Source organism: Nematolebias whitei, chromosome 20, assembly GCF_014905685.2.
Source record: "Nematolebias whitei isolate Nwh7 chromosome 20, NemWhi1, whole genome shotgun sequence".
Taxonomy (NCBI): Eukaryota; Metazoa; Chordata; class Actinopteri; order Cyprinodontiformes; family Rivulidae; genus Nematolebias; species Nematolebias whitei.
The window spans coordinates 36005974-36030720 of NC_056517.1; the positions used below are offsets into that span (position 1 = coordinate 36005974).

Sequence of the window (24747 nt, forward strand, 5' to 3'; positions counted from 1 at the left end):
TATATATATATATATATATACTTTGTATATATATATATATACTTTGTGTATATATATATATATATACATATATATACACACACAAACTATATATATATATATATATATTTACAAAGTAAATATATAAGTTAATCATGAATGTAATGCTCCCTATCAACTTGTGAATATTGTCTTTTTCCAAATTTGTGTATTCTGCTTCTTTTTATTCACATAAAGTCTGTCTGTCTGTCTGTCTGTCTGTCTGTCTGTCTGTCTGTCTGTCTGTCTGTCTGTCTGTCTGTCCGTCTGTCCGTCTGTCCGTCCGTCCGTCCGTCCGTCCGTCCGTCCGTCCGTCCGTCCGTCCGTCCGTCCGTCCGTCCGTCCGTTTGGGAAACTTAGATCCCTGTGTAGACAAGGCCTAAATCTAGAGGTGTCTTCTTTAATAATCCCTGCAAATGTTTGTATGGTCTTTAGGCCGATGGACCCTTACTACTGAGAACAACGACAAATATTTTGGTTTGGACAACTAATCTCAGAATCTCACTTGTATACCATCCTTATGATGACTAGATATTCCCCAGTCGTCGTTTCACATGCAATGATTTAGTTTGATTACAACCCACGACAGGTTTAATGGTGAAAAGGCAACAAGATGAAAACTGGAAAGCCATTTAAGTAACATTTCACCCAGGCTTGGCTATTACACAGTCTACTGACACACATTGCACCCGGGCTGGACTCCCTCTCAACACCATCCATCGGTCATACAGATTGTCCCCCGGTAGGCAGGAGGCCTGTGACGTTAATGGAAATGGGGCTATGCTGGGAGCATAGAGCCTGGAGAGGCCTGGATGATCCCTCAGGCCATGGCTGCCACGGGATGAAATAGAGAGACTATTACAGCAGAGTTGTAAAGCCCCACACGCTCCACGCACTATCATAATAGAATATTGATTCTATCAGATGCCAGGCCCAGGCCTGTCCCTGCAATGAAGTAAAGAGCACTAAAGGTCATTCTGTAAAAAATTGAATGGGGGAGAGACACAGAAGAGCAGGGAGGTATAGAGAGGAAAATATCTGGACATGAACGAGTTGACCATTGTTCCCATAAACAGACATACATGCAGCAACACTAAAAGAAGTCCAAAAGACGTAAAAAGGAATCATTTTAAGTCTTCTTCAATAACTTTAATGAATCTTATTTTTGTTGAACTTTCTTCCTTTTTCTTTTTTTTACCCCACAAATGCTGCATCTGTCTCCACAGCCATAAGTAACAGGGAAGCAATTTCAACCATTAATTGTTGATCAAGACGGTTGGGAAAAGCGCCAAAGGAAAAGGATGACAAATAAGCACCCACCAAGCGAACAGCAGTACAAATTACAACACAAGCAGGAGACGTTTATGCTTGATTGGAGCAATTTAATGTTTTCTCACAAAAAAAAGCCCACAAATCCTGGGAGGACAGTTAAGGAAATGACTTTTTAATCATCCAAGGAGCCTCTGCGCCTCTCCTGATGGCAACATATTGAAGACTTCGACTCGATAGGAAAATAATTTCAATGAAGGGCGCAAGCCTTGGCAACAGTTTGAACTTTAGGGTGTCTTCTTGTATTTATTTGCATGACATGGTTAGTTTGTTGATATGCAAATATAAAGTTAGAATCCAACAAAGTTAAGTCAAATTCTCTGGATGATTTCTTTTTTTTTTTTTGTGTTGAAACATTTTGTCCTTAATTTAAAGGACTTCATCAGTCCGAGGAGCCACATAAGTTGCTTACTCACAAAGTGGGCTAACAAATTATATGGTGATAAGATGGTTTCTGGAGTCTGCCCTATCCCCCCTTCGATACCTCTGAGGCAGCCATAGCCAAAGAGGTTCAAAACATCAAAGTGCATGCTCAATTATCCAGGTAAAAAAAAAAATCCAACAAAGTTAAGTCAGGTCCTCTGGATGGTTTCTTTGTGTTGTCATGTTTTATCCATCATCCAAAGGACTTCATCAGTCCAATGAGCCACAACAAACTCAATCCCATAGGTGGCTTACTCACACAGTGGGCCAACCAGTTTTACGGTGATAAGACGGTTTCCCACTATGAGTAAGCTACTTATGGGGCTGAGTTAATTGTGGCTCCTTGGACTGATGAAGTCCTTTGGATGAAGGACAAAACATTTCAACAAATAAAGAATACTTCCAGAGGACCTGACTTACTTTGTTGGATTTTTTTTATCTAGATTATTGAGCATGAACTTTGATGTTTTGAACCACTTTGGCTTTGGTGGAGGAGTCAACGGGGGAGAGGGGGAGCCCCAGAAACCACATTATCACCATAAAACTGGTTGGCTAAGCCACTTATGGGACCGAGCTTGTTGCGGCTTCTCGGACTGATGAAGTCCTTTGGATGAAGAACAAACGTTTTAACATCATCAACAACAACAAACATCCAGAGGACCTGACTGAAGTTTGTTGGATTTTTACCTGGATTATCGATCATAAACTATGAAGTTAGGATATTTTTACCTTTTGTTTTAAAAGAAACAACTTCTACAGACCAACAGAAACCTCTTTACACGCCTTGCAAGCATCACATCGTGTAAGGCAGGCGAGGCACATGCTCAACAATGCCACAGTATATATTAGAACATTGACTAATCTTTGTTGTGACATTATGGCTCGTGTAAAAACTTCATGATGAATTCTGTTTTTTTCCACTGGGCCGCTGGAAACATATTCATGAAATTTCAATGTCCGATGAAACAAGTCATCTTTTAACTCGAGCTCGACTGTGACATCCTATTCCTCATTTTCTTTCCAGGGAGGGCTTTATTTTAGTCAAATAAATATCCATTTTTCTTGCTCTTATTTTTCCTCCACAAAATCACTCTTAGCCCTGGTAATTGAACAGTAGTTGTTGAGGGCCCCAGCAAATGAAACTGCCATTGTAGCATCAAAAATAATCAATTTGATGAGTCTTGTATATACTCCCATACTCAAAGTAATGCGGTATTGATTCGGCACTCTGATATAGTACTCCTCTCGTGCACCAGAATGATTATTGGCTTTTGACAAATTCCATCACAATATTTTATTTCACCCTCCCCGTTTGCCAAGCCACCTCTTTTGTCTTAAAGCCCTCAGCTCCATGTGACACTCTGACAATAAGACTTGTTCTTTTTGCAGAACAATTCAAGGGACACCGTTTGACTCCATCAGCCTGCATCAAAACATTTGATTTGCATGCATCCTTTGCTATTCCTTCACTTTTGTTTCATCTTAACACACACTCTGATAAGCACACACACATGCATTATTATGTTTCATTGTGTCGTGAGCCATTGTGGATGGTTGCCTTGAAAAACTAATACATTATTTAAATCTAAATCACCCTCCCCTGTCCAGCTGTGTTATAGATGACAGTAATGCTGCTCACACACGCTTGCATGTATTTCCTCCTCCTCACCTCGCGTGCACTTTCCCGCCCCTTTTACGTCTGTTTTCCCTTCGAATCTAAAGGTTGACATGAGCCGAGAAAGAAAATAAAAAATTTTAAATTAAAAAAAAAAAAAAAGCGTAGACGGAATGATGGCTGGGATTGTGCGACAACGGGAATAAGGGATAATGGATGCATGAGCAGATGGATGGAATTCAGGTGTGGAGAGGGGAGAGGGACAGAAAGCAGGGATAGATGAATGATGGATGGTTGGGAAAGGGGGGAGGAGGGGCGGGGGAGGTGGGCCAGCGAGGTAAGATGGAGAGATGGCAGACCTCAACATCAGGCCAGTTCATATTGATTAGTGTGTGTAATAAAGAAGGCACGACACCTGGCCCCAGAGAGGGCATGCTTCTCCTGGTGTCTGCTTTAACAAGGAATATATTTGTGTGTGTGTGTGTAAACGTGCGCATGAGATCTAAAGCCGCTGAATATGCCAATGTGTGCGTTTTACTCACAGAAATGCCAAAGGGTGTCTACAGAAATGAATAAAAGAACAAACAGTGTGTGTGTCTGAGTGTGTGTGTTCTGTGGGCAGCAACACCAAAAACCTCCTCACACACCTCATACACACAAACACACACAAGGCCCTGCTCACAGAAAAAAAAAATCAATATGATGGTGATAGAAATGTGCGTGAATGTTCTCTAGGTGAGACATTGATCTGAGCTCCACAGAGAATCCGTCCAAAACCCAAATAATGGTTAAGGGCCAGCGACCTGCAGCTCTGTCTGAAAACAATAATTATAGCCGCTCTGACGCAGCACTAAGCATAAAGGCCAGAGTCAATGAAGGCTAAATGCTAACGCTGCAAAGGTTGCGTTTCAGCAGGAAGTGCAGAACTGTAGTGTTCAGTCGTTATGCTCATGTTGGATTTGAATTTTTATTTTTACACAAACTAGAAGCTGTCACTGTTTTAATTTTTTTGGCATCATTTTTCTTTTTTTCTTTACCCAAATGTTAATAAAATAAAACTGAAAACTTCTATTTCGTGTTTTACAAATGTTTTGTTTAAGTTTCTTCCAAACTTTTCTCAGACTAAACTGTCCTTTAGCTGATGTTCTGATAGTTTTAGCTTTTAGTTACTGTTTACCTACTTTTGTTTTCTAGTTACTGTTTAGCAATTTTAGCCTTTAGATACCTTTCAGTTTATTATTTTATTTTATGTTTATTATTTTTTTGTTTTTATTACTGTTTTGCTGATTTTAGCATTTAGTTACTTCTCTGTTAGTTTTAACTTTTCTTTGCTCATTTTAGCTTTATTTTGCTAATTATGGCTTTTGTTTTCCTAACTTAATATTTTTTTTAGCTACTGTTTGGCTCATTTTGGCATCTATTTACTGTGTTGTCAGTTTTAGCATTTAGCTACTTTTCTGTTTTAACTTTTTCTTTGCTCATTTTAGCTTTATTTTGCTAATTACAAATTTCATTTTCCCAACCTAATCATTGTTTTTTTTAGCTAATGTTTAGCTGATTTTAGCTGCTTTTCTGTTAGTTTTAACTTTTCTTTGCTCATTTTAGCTTTATTTTGTCAATTATAGTTGTTGTTTTCCTAACTTAATTATTTTTTTAACTACTGTTTGGAAAATGTTGGCTTTTATCTACTATTTTGTCACTTTTAGCATTTAGCTACTGTTTTGCTTATTTTAGCATTTAGCTACTTTTCTGTTAGTTTAACTTTTTCTTTGCTCATTTTAGCTTTACTTTGCTAATTATAGATTTTGTTTTCCTAACTTAATCATTGTTTTTTTTTTTTAGTTACTCTTTGGCTAATTTTGGCTTCTATCTACTGTTTGCACAGTTTAAGCTTTTAGCTGCTGTTTTACTCGTTTTAGTTTGCAGCAACTGTTCTAACAATTTTACTTTTACCTACTGTTTGCTGATTTTAGCTTTTATCAATGTTCCTCTTTGTTTTAGCTTTTGAATAAAATAGATATTGTTTAATAATAATAATGTAGAGCATGAACCATAACAGGTTTTTATTAATTTTAGCTTTTTTTAGCTATTTATTGCTTTTGTTTTCCTAAATTAATCATTGCTTTTTAGCTACTGTTAGGCTAATTTTGGCTTCTATCTACTGTTTTGTCAGTTTTAGCTTTTAACTGCTATTTTTCCTCATTTTAGTTTGCAGCAACTGTTCTAACAAATTTACTTTCACCTGCTGATTTAGCTGATTTTAGCTTTTAGCTATGTTCCTCTTAGTTCAAAGTTTTGATTAACTCATTTTATTTTTACATTTGCTAATTATAGATTTTATTTTAATTTGAGCTGTTTTCAGATTGTCTTAACCTTCACAATTCAAATTCAGCTCCTTCAGCACATTTCAGCCAGTCATTCAGCATTAGCTACATTTGTGCAGGTAAAAAACATTTTTTTAGTTCTTGTTTTATCAGAAAGACCCTAATATTTTGCTGACACATGCTGTAAAAAGATAACTTGTGGTATATTTGCAAAACTACACTTTTGTTTTTTACTCTCTGCATTTTGCCCTTAAATGTGTTGAACCAGTTTCATTTTCTGATGGGTTTAACACAAATACCACACACTGTGGTCTGATTAATGAAATGCTAACAGGCTAACAAACGACTACAAACTCATCAATATGTTCGGTATCTTGTGTTGTATCATTCTACCATGAAAACTGATAACTTTTCTGTTGTGCGTGTGATGAATAATATTGTACATTTCTAAGTTATTTTTTGTAAAAACTCCAAAGAGCAGAAGAACTAAAAGAGGCTCCCAGTGCAGAGCCCTGTCCTGTAACACCTAATTATGCAACATTTTAGCACAAAGTGTTGCTATTCTGTGCAAAATAAAGATATTGACATAGATCAGGTTTAAACACAAAATGTGATATTTACCCACACCTCAAAAATATATAAAACTTGTTGCATTTTGTTGGTTATCTTCTTTGTTTCACTTAAAGCATGGGTGTCCAAAGTGTGGACCGAGGGCCATTTACAGTCCTTGGAGTGATTTTGTGCAGCCCACCACTGCCGTTTAAGAACAGTATCATTTTGACCAGCAGGCTTAGGTCAATGTAGACTTTCTGAAAATTAATTAGTAATCCTTTTTTATATAATGTTTAGGTTTAACAGCAAAACGGATGAAAAGCAATCTTCTCTAAATGAGCAAAATTCAGCAAAATACAAACCTTTGGCTATACTATTTGTATTTTCACTTCATGGTACAAAGCACCAGAAATCTTTACAGATTTCTACCAGAAAGAGGACTTTTGGATAACGATTCATAAAACTTGGCTAAATATTACAGTTGATAAAATAATCAAGAGGGAAACTGGACATTTTTTAATGAATATAACGTGGTATCGTCTACATATGAGTTGATCAACTTTATCAAACATTCTATGAATCTGTTGTAGCGACTGACAGCTGGATGATTTTTCAGAACTTTGATCAGCCCCTCTGCCGTCCACGGTCCAAAAGTCTGATCGACCCCCTTTTAAAAGGACACTTGCTCAAATTACACTTTTGTTGCAGAGAACAGACTAAAATGAACTTTCCAAAGACAAGAAAACAACAACTATTCACCCAACGAATCAAATAAATCAAATCCTTTTTTAATAAAAAAAATATTTAAGCTTTGTGTTTATGAGGCTTTTAATGTTTTGAATCTACAACAATTTAAAACACTTTCTCCACCAAAATCAGTAAACTTTTGTCCTTTCTCCACATTATTGTTCACGTTGAGTTAAACGCACGTGTTTGTGGCCCACTAGGCTCTTCATCTTGATAGTTTTGGTTCACATATTTAAAAAAAGTTTGGACACCGTTGACTTAAAGAACAATCGAGACAACTAAGAATCTTTAAGTAGTTTATTATAATCTTAAAGCAGCACATGTTAGCAAGTAATCGGTTCTCCTGAGGCTGGATGGGCCAACAGAAAACCTGATATCACCTACTCAGTCTATCATCAGCACAGCCACTTTTTGACTGATGAGTCTCCTACAGGAAACAACAGCTGTATGTGCAAATCATGCATATAAATCAATTACCGAGGCCCTATGTACTTTAAATGCACCCATTAATTAAGCAATGTCAGACACAATGAACCGTGAAGTTCATTACATTTTTAGCTTTCAGACCCAGGATTGTTTGAAGGCTGCACAACAGTGAGGAAGATGGGTTTACCAGTGATCACAACCATAGCTCAATGCCAGGCAGACGCCAGCAGAAATGTAAGGAAAGCTGTTGCAAGAGAAAAGCTGATTTAGAGAAAGGAGTTTTCATTCAGAAGAGTTAGACAAAAATACACAGATGTACATGCCACATTTCTATTTTCTCAATGGATTAGTTGAAAACGTTTTTAGTCAAGAGGAGCTTAATAGCTTCAGAAATTATATGTTCACTTTTTTTTGGCACGCCTTTTATTGTTGCAAACAGATTTGTTCATATTTCTGAGCATGTCTACGAACAATCGGTTAAATTAGAGCTCACATTGTCCCATAACTTTACGTTGTTGTGCATGAAAACATGTGGAAAAGTTTTGAATGAACACAAACGTATCACGTGCAGCCTTTAAAATATGCAGAATATGGCTATTTATGTTACATCTTGAAAATATCATTATGCATCGTTGCAGGTTCTGATCAGTTAATATTTTCATTTTGTGTTCAGAATGACGCTCCACTACTGCCTAGAGTTGCATCCGGGCCCAAAAAATTTGACCCGGCCCAATGAATTAACAGTAATTACAGGTCCAAAATCGGAAAAAAAGGAAAAAAAAAAAAGCTTTGACGGCTTATATAATTATTAATGATCAGCGGACGCACGTGGCTAAGGGGGTAGAAGATCAGAGCTGAGGGGGTGTTTGTCCTTTCATGGACGTCAAAGTGCATTAAATCCCTGCTTCTGCCTGCATTCTGCATTATTCAGACATGGACCCCGCTCTGACATGTCGGATATTTTCTGATCTCACATGTTTGGGTCGTCGGTTACGCGCGTCCGCTGAATGAATAGCTGAATTTGGGCTTTGATGGATCGCTGCCTGGCAGTATAGTCTCATCTGAAGCTTAACTGAACTTTGTGTTTTACCTCTTTCAAGGCCGGTCAGTGTGCGGTCAAATGGCCCGCACATTATTATGGCCTGACCCTAATCCGTGTCGGGCTGGGCTCTGCATTTGGGTTAGAAATGACAGCTCTACTACTACCACATCACATTTTAACCAAACATCTGTAAAAGTGACTGATTTAAAGCGATTTCTATGTAGGCTAATGTTGATCAGCTGCAGTGAGCACCTTGTGTCTCATTGTTGTTCATGCAATTATTAAATTTGGAGAATTTCTTTAAAATTTACCCCCAGATAAATGAGATATTTTGCTAAAACTGCAGACAGATGAACACAAGCTTACACAGGTAAACACATTATTCCTTCTAGCTTTTCATAAGGGGGACGAAAATGTAATTTAGCTTGCATCAAAGTGTGCAGAAAGGGTGTGAATACTTTTTGAAGTGACAATAAAACAAGTGTTTTGTGAAATACACGTTTTTTTAAAAGAATTTGCACATTATATAAAAACGTAACGTGCGCTTTTGAATATTTCATTTATTCTTCAGTTTTTAAAGTTAAAGTGAGCAAGGTTAGAATCGTTTTTAAGAAGTAGCTGAAAGATCTGAAAGAATTTGAAGAATTTTTTTTTTTTTTTGCAACTTGCGTCCTAAATGTGAATATTTGCTTCAAGTTGTGCACTAGCAGGACGGTTTGTGGGTGAGGTGTGTGTGTGTGGAGTCTCAGAGAGACGAAGCTGGGCCCAGCTGCCTGGCATTAAGCAATGACCTCTGCATAATGAAAGATGGCGACAACATTTCCCACTCATTACAAGGTTCCACACTGTGACAAGATTTGCATATTCATATATTTATCCCTTCGCCTCTCCTTTTCCTCCTTTTTTAATGTTTTTTTTTTTTTACTGGAAATTATTTTTTCATGTGAGCAGGACATCTGCCTCCCTGACATTGCTCTGGAAGGGGAAAAATAAATAATTATGTGGCACATGATCTTTCCAGATGCCACAGAAATATGGCATGGCGTCGTCACCCACTCCGGTTGTTCGTGTTTTCTTCAGCTTAAGCACCAGGAAACCACGTTTAGGGTCAGCGGAAATGAATACAGGTTTGGCAGGAATATCTGAGTGAGGACTGGAGTTTATATCTGTTTTGCATAAAATTACGATACCCTAATACTGTCAGTGTTACTGGAATACTGACGTATCTGGTACTTCAGCAAGAAAACTGAGCATACATCTTGGTCAAATGAGCTCATCATTGTTTTATTTACAAAAAAAAATATTGCTTCACAAAAAAAATAGAAGTTTTAGGAAAAAAAAAGATTTAAAATGGTTAAATATTGGTTAATTATACCTTAGAGATGGGAGTTTCTACATAAGTACAAACCTTACACACATTTATGGAGTTCCACAAGGCTTGACTTGAACCTAAAAAAAAGTGCAATAAATTGAGGAGGTGTAAATAAAACATACAAACTTTAATCACCAACATAATTTTTTATGCTTTAGTAGTTGTCCTTTATAAACAAACACAAAGGTTTTGAAAAGAATAAGAATAAGGACAATCAGGACGAAATGCAGAAATTTGAATTCCTTTCATTTAGCTGAGCAACTTTAATTCGTCTGAATCTGAGCTGCGCCCACCGACAGCGCCTGCAGAGTCGCCGATCTCAGCGAGCAGCAGAACGATCACCGCAGCACTTCTGGATGCAAACCGTTTCATGTGAACACCTCAAGCTGAGGGCTACATAAATATAGAATTAGACAAAGTGTTATTTTTTCTTTTTATATTTTATTTCCCCCCCCTCTTTTTTGCAACATCCCCAGGTTGGGCTGGCTCCGAGCAGATGCAGGCACCTACTTCAAAAAGTTGCAGCTCCCTTATGATAGCTCTGCAAAAAGGTTTTCTTTTAACTTAAATCAGCAAATGTGGAGAGCGCAGACCTGGCGGCGTGTTTTCTCCCTTAGAAATAATTCCTCTCAGGGATCAATTTGAAATTTAAATTGCGGTGAAATGGTGTTTGTCATTAACAATCAAATATTTGAACCTGTGAAATAACTTTTGCCCCTTTTCTGCATCTACACTTCACTTAGTTCAAACATATCTCACAGGCTTTTGTTTTCATGATTATGAAGGAAGAAAAGAGTTATTCCCCAACATCAAATAAAATGAGGAGGAGAAAATATCCTCAAATCTTAGCTTTACAAGTAAAGTAGTCAAACAATTTAAGTTTTTATGTAGCTGTGTAAAAACAAGTCCTCTTATTTCAAGTTTCCTTCACATTTTAATTAAATATAAGGTAAGTTTAAAACAATAATAGGTTTGGCAAAACAACGAGTTATCTTTCCCGAAAAGCTAAATTTCTGACTTCACTGTCAAAAATGATGTTCTTGCAAAAACGAAGCACAAAGAGTGCACAATGATCGACTTTAATGTGATATTCCAGGAATAAGAATATGTGAAATAATTATGAACAATCCATATTGTTTGTTGTGGATAGCTTTTTAATTGATCTAGTTTGAAAAAAAAATTAAGTTTAATTCTGACAAGACTGACAAGCAAACAAATCTGCTGCCATCACATTTTCTAAAAGCTCAATCTGTTTCACATGAACGTTATTTTATAAACCTTTTCACGGGTGTCCAAAGTGCGGCCCGAGGGCCATTTGCGGCCCTCGGAGTGATTTTGTGCGGCCTACAACTGCTGTTTAAGAGTGGTATCATTTTAGCCAGCAGGCTTAAGAAGTTGATGCAGACTTTCTGCAAATTAGTTGGCAATCTTTTTTATATAATGTTTAGGCTTGACAGCAAAACGGATGAAAAGCAATCTTCTCTAAATGAGCAAAATTCTACAAAATACAAATCTTTGGCTATAATGTTTTTATTTTCACGTCATGGTACAAAGCACCAAAAACCTTTACTGATTTCTACCAGAAAGGAGACTTTTAGATAATGATTCATAAAACTTGGCCAAATATTGCAGTTGATAAAATAATCAATAGGGAAACTGGACATTTTTAAATGAATATAACGTGGTATCATCTGCATACGAGTTGATCAGCTTTATAAAACCTATGAATCTGTTGTAGCAACTGACAGTTGGACCATTTTTCAGAACTTTGATCAGCCTTTTGGACCATCCATGTTTCATGGATGGCCATTAGGAAAGGACACTTACTCAAATTATGCTTTTATTGCTGAGACCAGACTAAGATTAACATTCCAAACTCAAGAAAACAAACAAAGACCCAACAAATCAAATAAATAATTTTTTTGATAATAAAAAATATAAGCTTAATGTTTGAGTCTTTTAATGTTTCGGATCTACAACAATTTAGAACTCTTTCTTCACCAAAATTTAATAAACTTTTGTCCTTTCTCCAAAAATTGTGTTCATGTTGAGAGTTAAATTCACATTTTTGTGGCCCACGGGTCCATTCATCTTGATAGTTTTGGCCCACATATGAAAACCTTTGAACACCCGTGCTTTACTCCAATGTACAAAATCTCACTTGTCCATTCATAGTCAAATCTCCTGAAAGACTGAATGGATTTTAGATCAGTCTGGTAAGAAATGACTTATTTTACAGAAACTGAGTAAGACTTTGGTGTGGGTAGTAGCTGGGAGTTATTCGCAACACATTCTCTGAGTGTGGCATCTTGTAATTCCACATGAGCTAATCCATAAGATTGCAAGATTTGACTGTCTTTTCTCAACATTATTTGATCTTAGTTTAAAACTTTGGCGTGGGAAGCAGTAGGTGATATACACTCTTTCATAGAATGCTAAACATTCAACTCTAGGAGGTGTTGTTTTTAGCATGTGGGGCTCTTCTAGCAGAGTAATTGTGTAAAATGTGCGATGTTAAAGTTTATAAACTGGGATTGCACATGAAAAACTACATTTTTGTGGTTAAAACTGCAGCAATCTACTTTAGCTTGGGCCCTGCTTAAATTAGCTGTTAGCTTATCAATCTCGTAAGAATTAAAGGGTCTATCTGAAACAGGTAAGATGTTAATTGCTCGTAGCCTTTTCACAAATCTCCACTTTAGACGAACTGAACTACCAGTATCCCTTTAACACATTGTACCAGTACTAAAGGTTAAACAAATTAAGCTATATCCTGATCTGGAGAGCATGTGCCTCATTTTATCTGGACTTCAAAGCTGGAAGGTCCTAACTGTATATCAGATGTCTTTGGCTCTTGGGTGTGTTTGCATTCATTCTCATTGCTTTTACTCCATGGCCATGACAGTGATAGTTTAAACGTGGTGGTGGAAAGGAGCAGCTTCAAGGCCAAAGTAAGGTGCGTTTCAGTTATGATGAGCACGAACGGTCACTATGGTCGTTCTGCAAGACCCAGAACTTGATCTGTAATGGCTGCCCATAAAGGGAAATCACCATCGATGAAAATGACAGGTTATTAAGATCAGATTTTAGAGGGGCAATGGCTTTAGTACGATAGGTTAGCCATCTATAAAACCTTTAAAGCCAAGCTCTGAACGACATCATTTCTGCTCCACATCTACCCGTGCCCTGCACCAGAGACACATGCTAATAAGCTCACAACCTTTAATTAAGCAATACGTGTAAGTAGGCGGCCATTACAGCCTGATTTGTGAGCTAGTTCATTACACTAAGCACAGGCCAGAAGACACATATTCAATACAAATCAAGCTGGCCTGAAAATTATCCTGTTTAATGTGAGCCCAAAATTGATATTTTATCACTCGTCTTCTGATTAGTGACTTTAAGATTCTCCATATTTCATTGTGTTCGGGCGGTGTGGGACATCTGTCAACCCGCATTCATTAGGGAGTTGCAAAAGTGTTTACTGAGTTTATTACGTCACAAATGGCTTGTCAGTTCACAAGCGATATTTATGTTTTCTGGCACAGCGTCTCAAGAACAAAACATTGAAACATGATGCACAACTAAATTTGTTTACCGTGTAATCAGTCCCTTGCAGGTATTTGTTTAGGTAAATATATGACCTACTACATCTAATATGGATGGGTTTGTCAATACTTAAATGCTAGAGGGATTTAAATTGATAATTAAAAAACTCTGATATTTAAACCATTTTTAGGAGATTTACACCATTTAATATTCTTTTATTTTTCTTTTTAGTTATTGAGGTCTTGCAGTAGAAACCCAGATCCACAACCACTTCCTACAATTGGCTCGATGCGATTGGTCCCTGAAAGAAAACAAACATCTGATAAAGACCAGTAAGAAGAAATTAGATGTTTGACGTTAACTGATGAATATCTGAGTACAACAGAAACATGTTTAAGTCTTTACAAGTTTATTTGTATGACTTAAAAAACAAAATTAGACTTACGACCAAACCGTTTCTTCCGTTTCCTGAGCTGGAGAGAAGCGCTCTCGTCTTCCTTGTCCTCTCTCCGATCGGCAGAGCTCTGACCCGGGCAGGGTCCATTGTTAACTTCCTCTGTTTCACCAATCACCTTCAGAAAAAATTCAGCACGCGATAAAATCAGGTACACAGAATGATCAAATAAATAACAAAAACCTCAAAAACACATTTGTTACACATCGCCATGGCAGCTTGAGTATCGAGTATATCAAAGGAGTGGACCATCCTGCATAAATCTCTAACTCTGGTAACTAGGGAACTATTTTGCTTGAGACCTGGTCTTGTGATCTAAAAATCATTACGATGATGAATAATAATTATATAAAATGGCCTATATTCATTTCAAAAGTTAACTCGGGCAGATTAAATTATAAACCAAGATGGACACAGAGTATACTGAGGCAGGCAGGATGTGGGCAGAGATAGTCAACAAAATAATGTGCACAGCCAAGAATGTAGTTTTGCATTGAGACGTGTTAAAAAGTGGCCGCTCAGTTGCACAGCTCATTGATCACAAACACTCAGTCCAATAAGACTGCAATGGAAAATCTGCCGATGTTCTCGCAGTTTTGAGTTTCCAACTAGTCTCCAATAGTTGCAGCTCAATGAGGGATTATCTTTAGAGAGACGTTGGAGAAGAAGCAGAAATTTAAACTTTATATTATACCTCAACCCAGAGGGGAATAGCTCTGACAACTTCAGGTTAGACTATGTGTATAGCAATGAGATATACTACTTCAATCTCACAGGTAGCCAGTAATGAATGATAAACCATGCATTTATTAGAATTAATATATTAATTAATCAGCAAATTTTTATGTTATCTGCTATTAAGGAAGATGGTGGCAGCAGTTTTGGCAATGGCAAAACTGCAGAGTCTGTGTGAAGGTTTGGTTCATGCTTCGAGTACTCAAAATCAGCTGATGTACGAGCTAAACTGTAAGATTGAAGCAATTTGTGAGAATCGTAGGCCACCTGCGGTTTCTGGGACTCGCCATCATGTTGGAGACGACCTTGGAGGAGGCTCGTAAGCACGGACCAGTGGAATACCCACTAATCTGACCATTTTGGATCTTGAAAGTACCAGCAGGACTCAAGGCTGACGAGTAAAAAAACAGTCTGCCTGAAAAAGTCAACAATTGTGGTTTATCTGAATCTGACTCCCCCAGTTGGCCTTGAAAACAGGCCAACTTATCAAATTTCTCCCCTGGGATAGGTGTAAACTAAGGAAAAGCTTTGTCTATTGCAACCCCACCCCCAAGAACTTCTGTGAAGGCTTATCAGGACTGCCGGCTGACCAACATCTTATCAGGACTATGGCCTATCTGGAAGTGCTTCATGGACAAATCTCACCATCTTGCCATCAAATGCATATGTAATGTGTCTATAAATGTGATTTCTAGTAGAGTTTTTTTTAAATGTCTTAAATCATGTCCTGATAGGACAAGATGTGAAGATATATTTTTTTTGGTAACGCCACTATCCTATCCTCTTGGCCTTTCCCCCTTTTCTATCTAAAAAACTATTCTGAAAAAGGATAAGGGGCCACGCTCCAGTAGCAGCAGCAACGTGCACTCCACTCATCTTTCAGACGACTGTACGAACGTAACTTCACTGTATTTCAGTACAATGATAATGAAGCTTATTCTGATTCTGATTAAGGACATGATTAGCATGTATTTAATCTACAGTATTGAAATATTAGACCACGTCCAAACAAAAACAGTTGTTATTCAAAATTATCTTTTCATTTAATGTTTTAAAAAACATCCTTGCAAGCACGGAGCTGTTTCCATAAATGTCCTCATCCACACAGAAACACAGAAAACAACCCAGTGCTGTAGTAACTATGCCAGGCCTATACGTGGCACTGTTAGGCTGCCGGGAACATACACCGGAAACAGGAAGTGAGGCGTGGTGTGAACATAAAGCTTTCACACTGGTTGTAAAATGTAAACACAACAAGAAGAGGACGATGTAGCATGAAGGAGTTTTCCTGTTTGGTGACTTCTGTCTCGTCTTTTGACTGTCAGGACGATTCTGTTTAAAGGTCATTTTGACCTGAATAACTTCTGATTGTGTATGTGTGTCATTAATAAACATGAAATCAACTGCATAGATAAAGGACTTTCACATTCTGTTAAGCTCTTAAAAAACACAATTTCTTTATGAATGTAGGTTTGTTTATTTGATCACAATATATATTTTGAGCAATGAATAGCGATTGAGGATGGAGTGCTCAGGGACACAACAAGATGTGCAATGACTGGGGATCGAGCCGGGGACTTTTGGGTCATGGGTCGGCTGCCCTGCCTCTACCCCATCTCGGTCCCCATATACTGTTAACGAATTATTTGCACTTGTTAAATGAAATTGTTAAAGTGTTCATAAAGTAACATCATTGTTCTCAGTCACCTTGAGTTGTAGATGACATTAGGACAAATGTTTGGAAATGTTCAACAAAGTTCAGTCAGGTCTTCTGGATGGTTTCTTTTTTGTTGGGACGTTTCATCCTTCATCCAAAGGACTTCATCAGTCCGATGGTCCACAGCAAACTCAGTCCCACAAGCAGCACACTCACATAGTCGACCAACCAGTTTGATGGTGATAAGATGGTTTCGTCCCCGTCGACTCCTCTGAGGCAGCCGTAGCCAAAGTGGTTCACAACGTTCAAACTATGACGCGGCCAAACTGTGTTGGATTTTGTTACCTGGATTATTGAGCATGAACTTTGATGTTTGGAAAGGTTGCGTTTTTATCGTCTACACCAGGGGTGTCAAACCCACTTACAAAAAGAGCCCAAATTAAAACCTTTTTCAAACTAAGGGCCAGTTTCATAATCTACATAAACTCAAATCAGATACCCAGCATCTTTTCTTGGTCACGATTCCTCAACAAGAGTTGGACTGGTCTCATTTGATGTTCTCTGTTGCACTTTTGACATCATAATCAAAGATTACTGAAAAAATTCAAATGATGAAAGTATTTTACATTTAAAATAACATCTTGGGGGGCAGATAAGATGTCAACGAGGGCCACATTTGGCCCCCGGGGCCTTGAATTTGACACATTGGATCCCTCTTTCTAAAACTATTGTTTTGGGGCTTCTAAAACACTGTCACCACATGGACGTAAGACTAAAATAATGACTTTTTTTTTTTTAAGTTTGTGTTTTCACAACAAAAAAAAAACATTTATAATATTTATTTACATTGTTGTATTCACCACTTGTTGAAACCTATACTTTAATGGTAGATCTTAAATATGGAAACAACAAACGTAGCAACAACAAAAAAAACAACTCCCACTTTGTATTTCTTAATTTAACATACAATAAAAACCTTGTCTGACAATAATAGAAGGTGGTCTCCTGCTAAGCAGATATGGCTGCCAGGGAGGTATTAATCTCCTCATGCAACATACAGCAGGTAGCCAAGGACATGCACTCATCGCTCGCCTTCCAGACTCGCTGCCACACACACCGCATGCAGCAGACACACTCACTTCCCGTACAAATCAAATTCATATTTCTGACGGCTGCTGATGACCTCACGGCAAATGAAGCGTGGGTCCTCAGTGGCAATCAAACGCGAGGCAGAGTAATTACAAAAACGAGGGGTAGGAGGGGAAATTGATGTGGTTTGTCAATTAATGTTGCTGCGAGGTGTTTCTTTGAAAGGTTAAGCTCCTCGCATTTTCAGCAGGTTAAATCGGGTCAGTTTCGGTCCGGTGAAGTCATTATCTAGAGATGGACAGCAGGCGAAGTCATGAAAAACCCTCGCTGATGAAAGATTTGATGAAGATGATTGTACTCGTTTAAATCTGTATTTTTGCTCTGCAGCTTCAAAAATCTGCAGCCTAGAAAAGCGATAAGCTAGCTGCACTGCAACACATTCACCCCCGCTGCAGCTAAGATAATTACAAACCAAGCTGGTAAAAGCCTCACTATTAAATAAACTGCACACCTTTTGCTTTTGCTGTGAAGTGTATCCCCAAAGAAAGAGAGGTGGGAGAGAAAAAAACAAAAACCAAACTAAACGGCAAGTGTGAAATTGCAAAGAAAAGTGCTTTTATTTATACAAGTCGCTGGAGATGCTCATCATCAGCGTTTTTTCCGAGCCATAAATAATTTGCAGAGAGAGGTAATATTCAAGCTGGCAGAGCCTTAGTTGTGCATCTTTAATGGAAGTTTTACAGAAGCTGAGCCAGTTCTTGCATATGCTGCTCTCACCCATATGGAGGAGTGGAGACAAAAGGAGCACAGTTGGCTTGTCCTATCTTTTTATAAGTCCAACGACACTTAAATGCTAGCCTCGGAGAAAAAGCGGCACAGGGGGACATAAACCCACTGTGGTTTTAGGAGGGAAGATAATGACTTTGCCTGCATTAATTTCTTCATCAGCCATCTTGTTGCTACAGACAGAGTGGTTATGAGTCCTTTTCTGAAGGTCCTGGCGTATATAGACGCATTTCCCTGCATAATTTCGGCCCTAACAGTTGTTGTCAGCAGCGCATTTTGTGAGCAGGCAGCTGTGGAACATCTGTTTATAGGTAATGAGTGTTTGAAAAGCTACCTCACTTTACCTTCAACGGCTTTTATTGGAGAACACTGATGGAAAAGAAGCTTTAACTTTTTGTATTGCTGTGATTCAGCGAGAAGACTCATCGTGGTACACTCGCCTGCCTTGGGCAAAGGGCTGAATGAATGCACACGACGGATCGTTAATATTAACTTTTTTTTTTAAACAAAATCCAATATGAGCGTCTTTAAAGATTTAGCCTTGTTGTTGTCGATTTTACTACATTTTTACAGTTCTATTTTATCTGATTTTTAGCCTTTGATAAGAGAAAACTTGGCGCAGGTTTCCAAACTTTGTAGTTCCCAACCCACAAAAGGATCATGATAAAGGCACGTGGCTTCAACTATTACTGGTTTAAATACACAAAAACTGGTAATGCCACTAATAAACATGGACATAATGACATAAAAAAACCATCCTTAATCTACACAATAATATATTAACATATGATTACTGGTTTTATCCTTCGTAACAATGGTGATGAAAAAAAATCTCATCGCTAATAATTTTTCACTGTCAGTTCATATGGAGATTATCAACGGACTCCCACTTGGAGTTTCATGACCCACACTGGGGTCCTGACCACAACTGACTCCTAACTTAGATGACTCTACAACAAGCTGAATCACATTTCTCATAATTGTTCCTGTTTATCTCTCTCAGATCAATCACATGACCAGAAATGTAGCTCCTGACACAATGGCTCATTTAAAGTTTCCGTATCATAGAACTTTCCTTTTAATGTTTATTGTATTAATGAACGTATTTGCTTTTAGTAAAGTTTTAGTCTTTTAATATAGAACGCCAACGTGTATATGATGTAAAGCTGCTTGGGTGTGGTCATGATGGTCTAAAGGGGGATGAAGGTCTAGGGAACTCTACAGGATGCTGCAAGAACCAGTCTTTGCTCAATGGAAGCAGCTTCTTAGGCCCTTTTCCATTAGTACCTTTAGTACCGGTACAGCACGGTTCGACTCGGCACGGTACGAGTTGTGTTTCCATTGTACTTTCAGTAACGGTTCTAGTGGGCGGAGGTCAGAGTTCAAAAATTGACGTCACGCGCCTTACCAGCTGGTGGCCTTGAAACAGGTTTCAGTACAGGGTGAGAATTTATTTTGATGTTTCTGGTAAATTAAAAAGAACACAGATTATTAAAATGTTCAAATTTAAATATATATATATATATATATATATATATATATATCTGATGAACCAAATTCTACTAAAACATCTATAATTAATCTTTTGTATTTTCTTAATCATTTAATGCATTTGCACTCATGGTGTCTACTTTTATTGTTATATATTTTTAATTTTAGTTTTGTTTTAAAGTGTAATTCTTGTTTTGTGATTTGTACATCTGTGGGTTAAAATAAAGTTGAACTAGAGGCAGTAGCTCTTCTTTAAACATGTGTGAGGGAAATATTCCTGAGAGATCTGATAATTTTGTGTCTTTTTATGATTTTTCAGCTGAGTTAACTTTAACAGATTATTTAATAAAGTCATTAAAGTGAAAACAAGATTTTTTTATAAAGCCAGCACTGTTTATTTATTTATTTTTTAATCTTCACTGATAAAAACAAATATACTTTTTTTTTAATTATTCATAAAATGTTTTTAAAAATCATTTCCAGGCCCGCCCGTCTGCCAGGGTTTGGGATCCGGTCTTAAGGAGCACGCGAGGCCAGGGCCCACCCGCCCCAGCCTTGCGTGCTCCCACGGGTCAGCAGTACAGAGGATCTTTCGCGGTGACCAGCGGAGCTCAAAGCCAGGGAGATGATGCCCTGCCCGACCTGAGGGTGCTCCGGTGAAGAGGACCGGGTGGAGTCAGGGACCGACAGTGCTCCATCTAGCTCGCTCTGAATTTTGTCGTCGGTCACCAAACACAAAAAAACGCCTGCACTTTGACCTTAGACCACTGTGTTGTCATTATTGTCTTTAAAATCTTTCAAATCAATCCAGTCGCTCTGCGAGTTCGAGTTATTGCAAATGGCGGATCGATTTGTTGTGAAAGTTTCTCAAACAGCCAGTGACTCCGCCCCCTGAGCAATCAGTGACATCAGTGTTCTGACGCCACGTTTTGCTGCCAGCTTGGCCCGGTTGGAACCCCAGAGACAATGGCACTGAAAAAGGAGACCGGTTCCACGTACCGTTACTAGTGGAAAATCCTTGGAACCGTGCCGAGTCGAGTCCAACCATGCTGTACTGTTACTAATGGAAAAGGGGCATTAGGTAGCAAGTTGTCTTTTAACTAACCTGGAAAATAATCGTTACACACTACGGTACAATGTTAACGTCACAAAGTCAAGACAGACTAAACTAAAGAAAATGTATACCGTAGATATCCTGATTCATGCTCAATAATCCAGGTATACAAATCCAAAAGTTAAGTGTTTGACTTGACTTTGACTTGGAAACCACCTGAGCACCATCAGACTGGTTGATGTGAAGGTGCTATTTATAAGACTGAGTTTGTTGCAGCTCCTCAGACTGATGAAGTCTTTTGGATGAAAGACGAAACGTTTCAACAAAAAGAAACCGTCCAGAGAACCTGACAACTCTACTGGGTATACTGTAGATACTTTTTGTGTAAGATCCACTCTTAGAACTGAGTCAATCTGAAACAAAGGGCTGCATCACTGGCAAAATGTATGTACCTGAATAAAATATATTTCAATCTAACTAGGGATGCACGATATTATCGGCATGGTATCGGTATCGAACGATATAAGCGTTAAATTTCAATATCGGACATCGGAAATTCCATTAAAATAACTTGCAGATACAAAAGGCGCTGTTTTTGCTTGCAGCGGCAGCACAACGTGATGATGTTGCAGCGGCAGCGCGACGCGATGACATCACGTGCGCCTACCCGATCTCACGGCAGAGAGGAAAATTCAAAATGTCGGCGGTGTGGAAGTTTTATTTTTCATTGGTGAGGATGTCGAATTCAGAAGATTTATGGACTACATTGAGCCTCGCTACATCGTCCCCAGTCTGAGATATTTTTCTGACGTAACGTTACCCGAGTTACAAGCCGTCATTTCCGATGTCATCGAGAAGCTAATAGCCGATAGCACGACTTGTTGGGTGAGTTTTACCACAGAGATTTGGACGTTGTGTTAGCCCCGTTAGCGTGATTACTCTTATGGCACAATGGATAGACAAAAACTTTGAACTTCAAAAGTCTGTCCTTCATGCACAGGAGTGCAGAGGATCCAACACTGCAGCTATAGGAACCTGGAACAAGCCTCCACAAGTGAGACAGCATCGCAGGTGACTAATGATAATACATAACATTTAGTACGTTTCATTTAATATAAGTTAAAGTACTATACATATCATATGGCTGCTACTGAATATATGTCACCATCTCTTACAGTAAATAAGCCTAAATAAAGGGCTATGTTCTGACAAAGGAACGTATATAAAATATCGGTATCGGCATCAGTTATCGACTGAATACGTTTTAACATATCGTCATATCGGCCAAATATCCAATATGTGCATCTCTAAATCTAACTTTCAGACAAAAATGTTGCAGTTAGTTAAGGGCTGCAACTGTAGGATAACTGGGGAGTCCAAACTGAAATCAGTGCTTTGTACCACCATCAGTTCATCTATAAAAGTACACTTTTGTAATAGAGATAAGCATTTGGACAGTTTTTGTTTGAATTATTTATCATGAGCACATTTTTTCTATATATTACGTTTTACATCTGGACGTGTTTTTTTGTCAGAGGAAAGCTCCCTGCAGGTGGAGCGTTTCGAGACACGTGAGGACACTGTTTGGATGTACCCCACCTCTCAGTTTGCCATAAACAGAAACAGGCAGGTTAAAAAATAAATGCATGAATGAATGTATTATTAAGTTTATCGCATTGTTTAATAAAGCTGTCCTCTATTTCATTCTGTTTGTGTATTAGATTGTTCAGGTGCTTGTTCAGTTGTTTTTTGTCCTCCTGGGAGCTTTCACCTCCCAGTTTGTATTCGCCAGCCTGTCTCAGTGTGTATATTACCACCAGAGCTATACGAGCAACTAATAAAATCAGCTCAAGAGCTCTTCCAAACGCAAGTGATGGCCTTTGGTGATTCCTAGATCTATACATAAAACCGGTGCTATATATTCAGCGGAGGATTGCTTCTGAAAATGTGAAGTGAGGGACTGAATTCAAGGCGAAGGGGAGCAGCATTGTGCGCCGCACGCCCGTGTTATCACTCCTCGCTACCAGTGGGTGAAAGAGGACGCCATCGGCGTCTCTCACTGCCGAAAGTGTTTGTGAAGTCGCAGGGAAGTGACACCCAAGAGACGCAGAGTGCGTGAGAACAGAGATGCAAGAGAAAGTTTATGAAGAGCGCGCATGTGTCTGTGTGTCAGGACTTTCCAAGGACGGTGACATCTTTCTTTCACCGCGGGGGGGCTTCCTGTGCAATTCCCTTCATAGTTTAAAAACGGGATTTTCAAAACAAAACGTAAGGAACGAACGATGTCAAAGAGTAAAATTTGTGTCAAGCTTTTTTAAAATTATCTACACGCGTGTGTTTACAGTTACGGTGTTTGTTAAAAGTGGCGTTTGCTTAAAAAAATACAGATTTATGTGCACGTGTCGCTCCACGATGCCTCATCTGCTATACAGGAGTCTAGGCTACACACACAGATGATATGACATCAGTAACAGATACACCAGCGTGGTGTTTACTCACATAAGCTCCTCATCAGTCACTTTATGATTGAGAACAATTAGGAGAGCCTCAGAGCTCACTGTTAGTGCGTTCAACATCATCCCTCCTCACTTCTTTGACATGCAGTCTTCAAACTATTAATATTGTTGAGATGATCCACGTTGCTCGCGGTGTGACAGAATGATTGAGGACAGAAGACATTCTTGCTGCTGCAGCAGCCACAACAACAAAAAAAAAAAGTTTAATTAGTCCCTGATCCATCAGAAAGTTTGACCTCCCTCTTCTGCTCATGGATCAGGATCAATATATAGACTGGGTGAAGTTCCAGGAACAGAAACCCACACTCTATTCTCTTTTTTAAAGTTATTATTAGAGCTCAGGATTCAGTTTTTAACTGAACGTGTTCCTGGACTCTGCATGGCATCAATATAAGCTGAGGATTTTACTTGCAAATATTAAACTGAGTCATAAGTCATGTGCGGAAAATGTAATAATTTCCTGTTTGCAAAGAAAATGAGTTTTAAATATAGTTTTGCCCAAAGGGGAAATAAAACCCCCTCACGGTTATTCACCTGTAGGACTGTAGAAGTGCGCAGCAAAAAAAGTAAAGTGGTTACAGTTTCCATTTCTGTCGGAGAAGAAGGAAAACAGAAGAAATGCTGGAAGAACGTTCAAACTGTTTCTTTCATTCCCTTTGGTTTGGTTTTCTTCTTTTCAGAGTCACTAAAAATCTATTTATTGCTCTTTTTATGTGTTTTACAATCAACCTGCACAGAACTGAAGATGCAAATTATTTTTTAATATTATTTGTCTAAGTCTAGTATATATGGGGGTAAATCATTAATGTGCATTGTTCCTTTTCTTTAAATAAACAATAAAGACAAAGTGTTACAACAATATGGTCTAAAAGGTGTAAAACGTAGTCAAATATATTGATTGTGTTTAATTCCTCTTAATTAAAACTGTAATTTACATAATCAGCTACATTTCAGTTTTGCTGTAAACCTCATATTGATTAAAACATAAAATAACAAATTTTGTTCAATCTTTTGCAGTTTCCAGCCTAGTATATGGGTTCTTATGCTACTCTCAAAAACAAATCGAGATATTTTAGGATGAGTGCCCAAATCAGCCCTTTACTCCCAAAAGCATCCGTGACAGATGTATTTTATTTTCATGCAACTCTCCAAACGTCTGCTAAAAAGCCTGATTGCTGTATTCTTCTTTTCAAATTCTCAAAACAGTGTTGTTTCTTTTAAAATAATTTTCGACTCATTTGAAAAGAGAATAAATTGTGCACGGTCGTTCAGTTGGTCGAGCTGTTGCCGCTCAGCAAGAACGCCAAAAACAATATTTAAAAAAAAAAAACTAGCAAAGTAAATGCTAAATGCCAAGTTAGCTAAACACAAGCTAAAATTAGCTAAACATTTGATAAAAGCTAAATTTGCTATATCTAACATTAGCCAAACAGTATCTACAAGCTAAGAACAGGAAAACCATAGCTAAAAATTAACAACAGTATCTAAAAGCTAAGGCCAGTAAAACCATAGCTAAAAAAATAACAACTGGAGTTAAAAGCTAAGACCAGTAAAAGCATAGCTAAAAA

General features: G+C 38.2%; 1 protein-coding gene across 1 annotated transcript in view; it reads right to left on the reverse strand.

Moving 5' to 3' along the window:
• ofcc1 (orofacial cleft 1 candidate 1) overlaps positions 1-24747 on the reverse strand; it is a 163393-nt gene that overhangs the window by 46652 nt on the left and 91994 nt on the right. Inside the window, 1 exon segment of the mRNA XM_037694000.1 lies at positions 13843-13969. Coding sequence (XP_037549928.1) covers positions 13843-13969 — 127 coding nt within the window.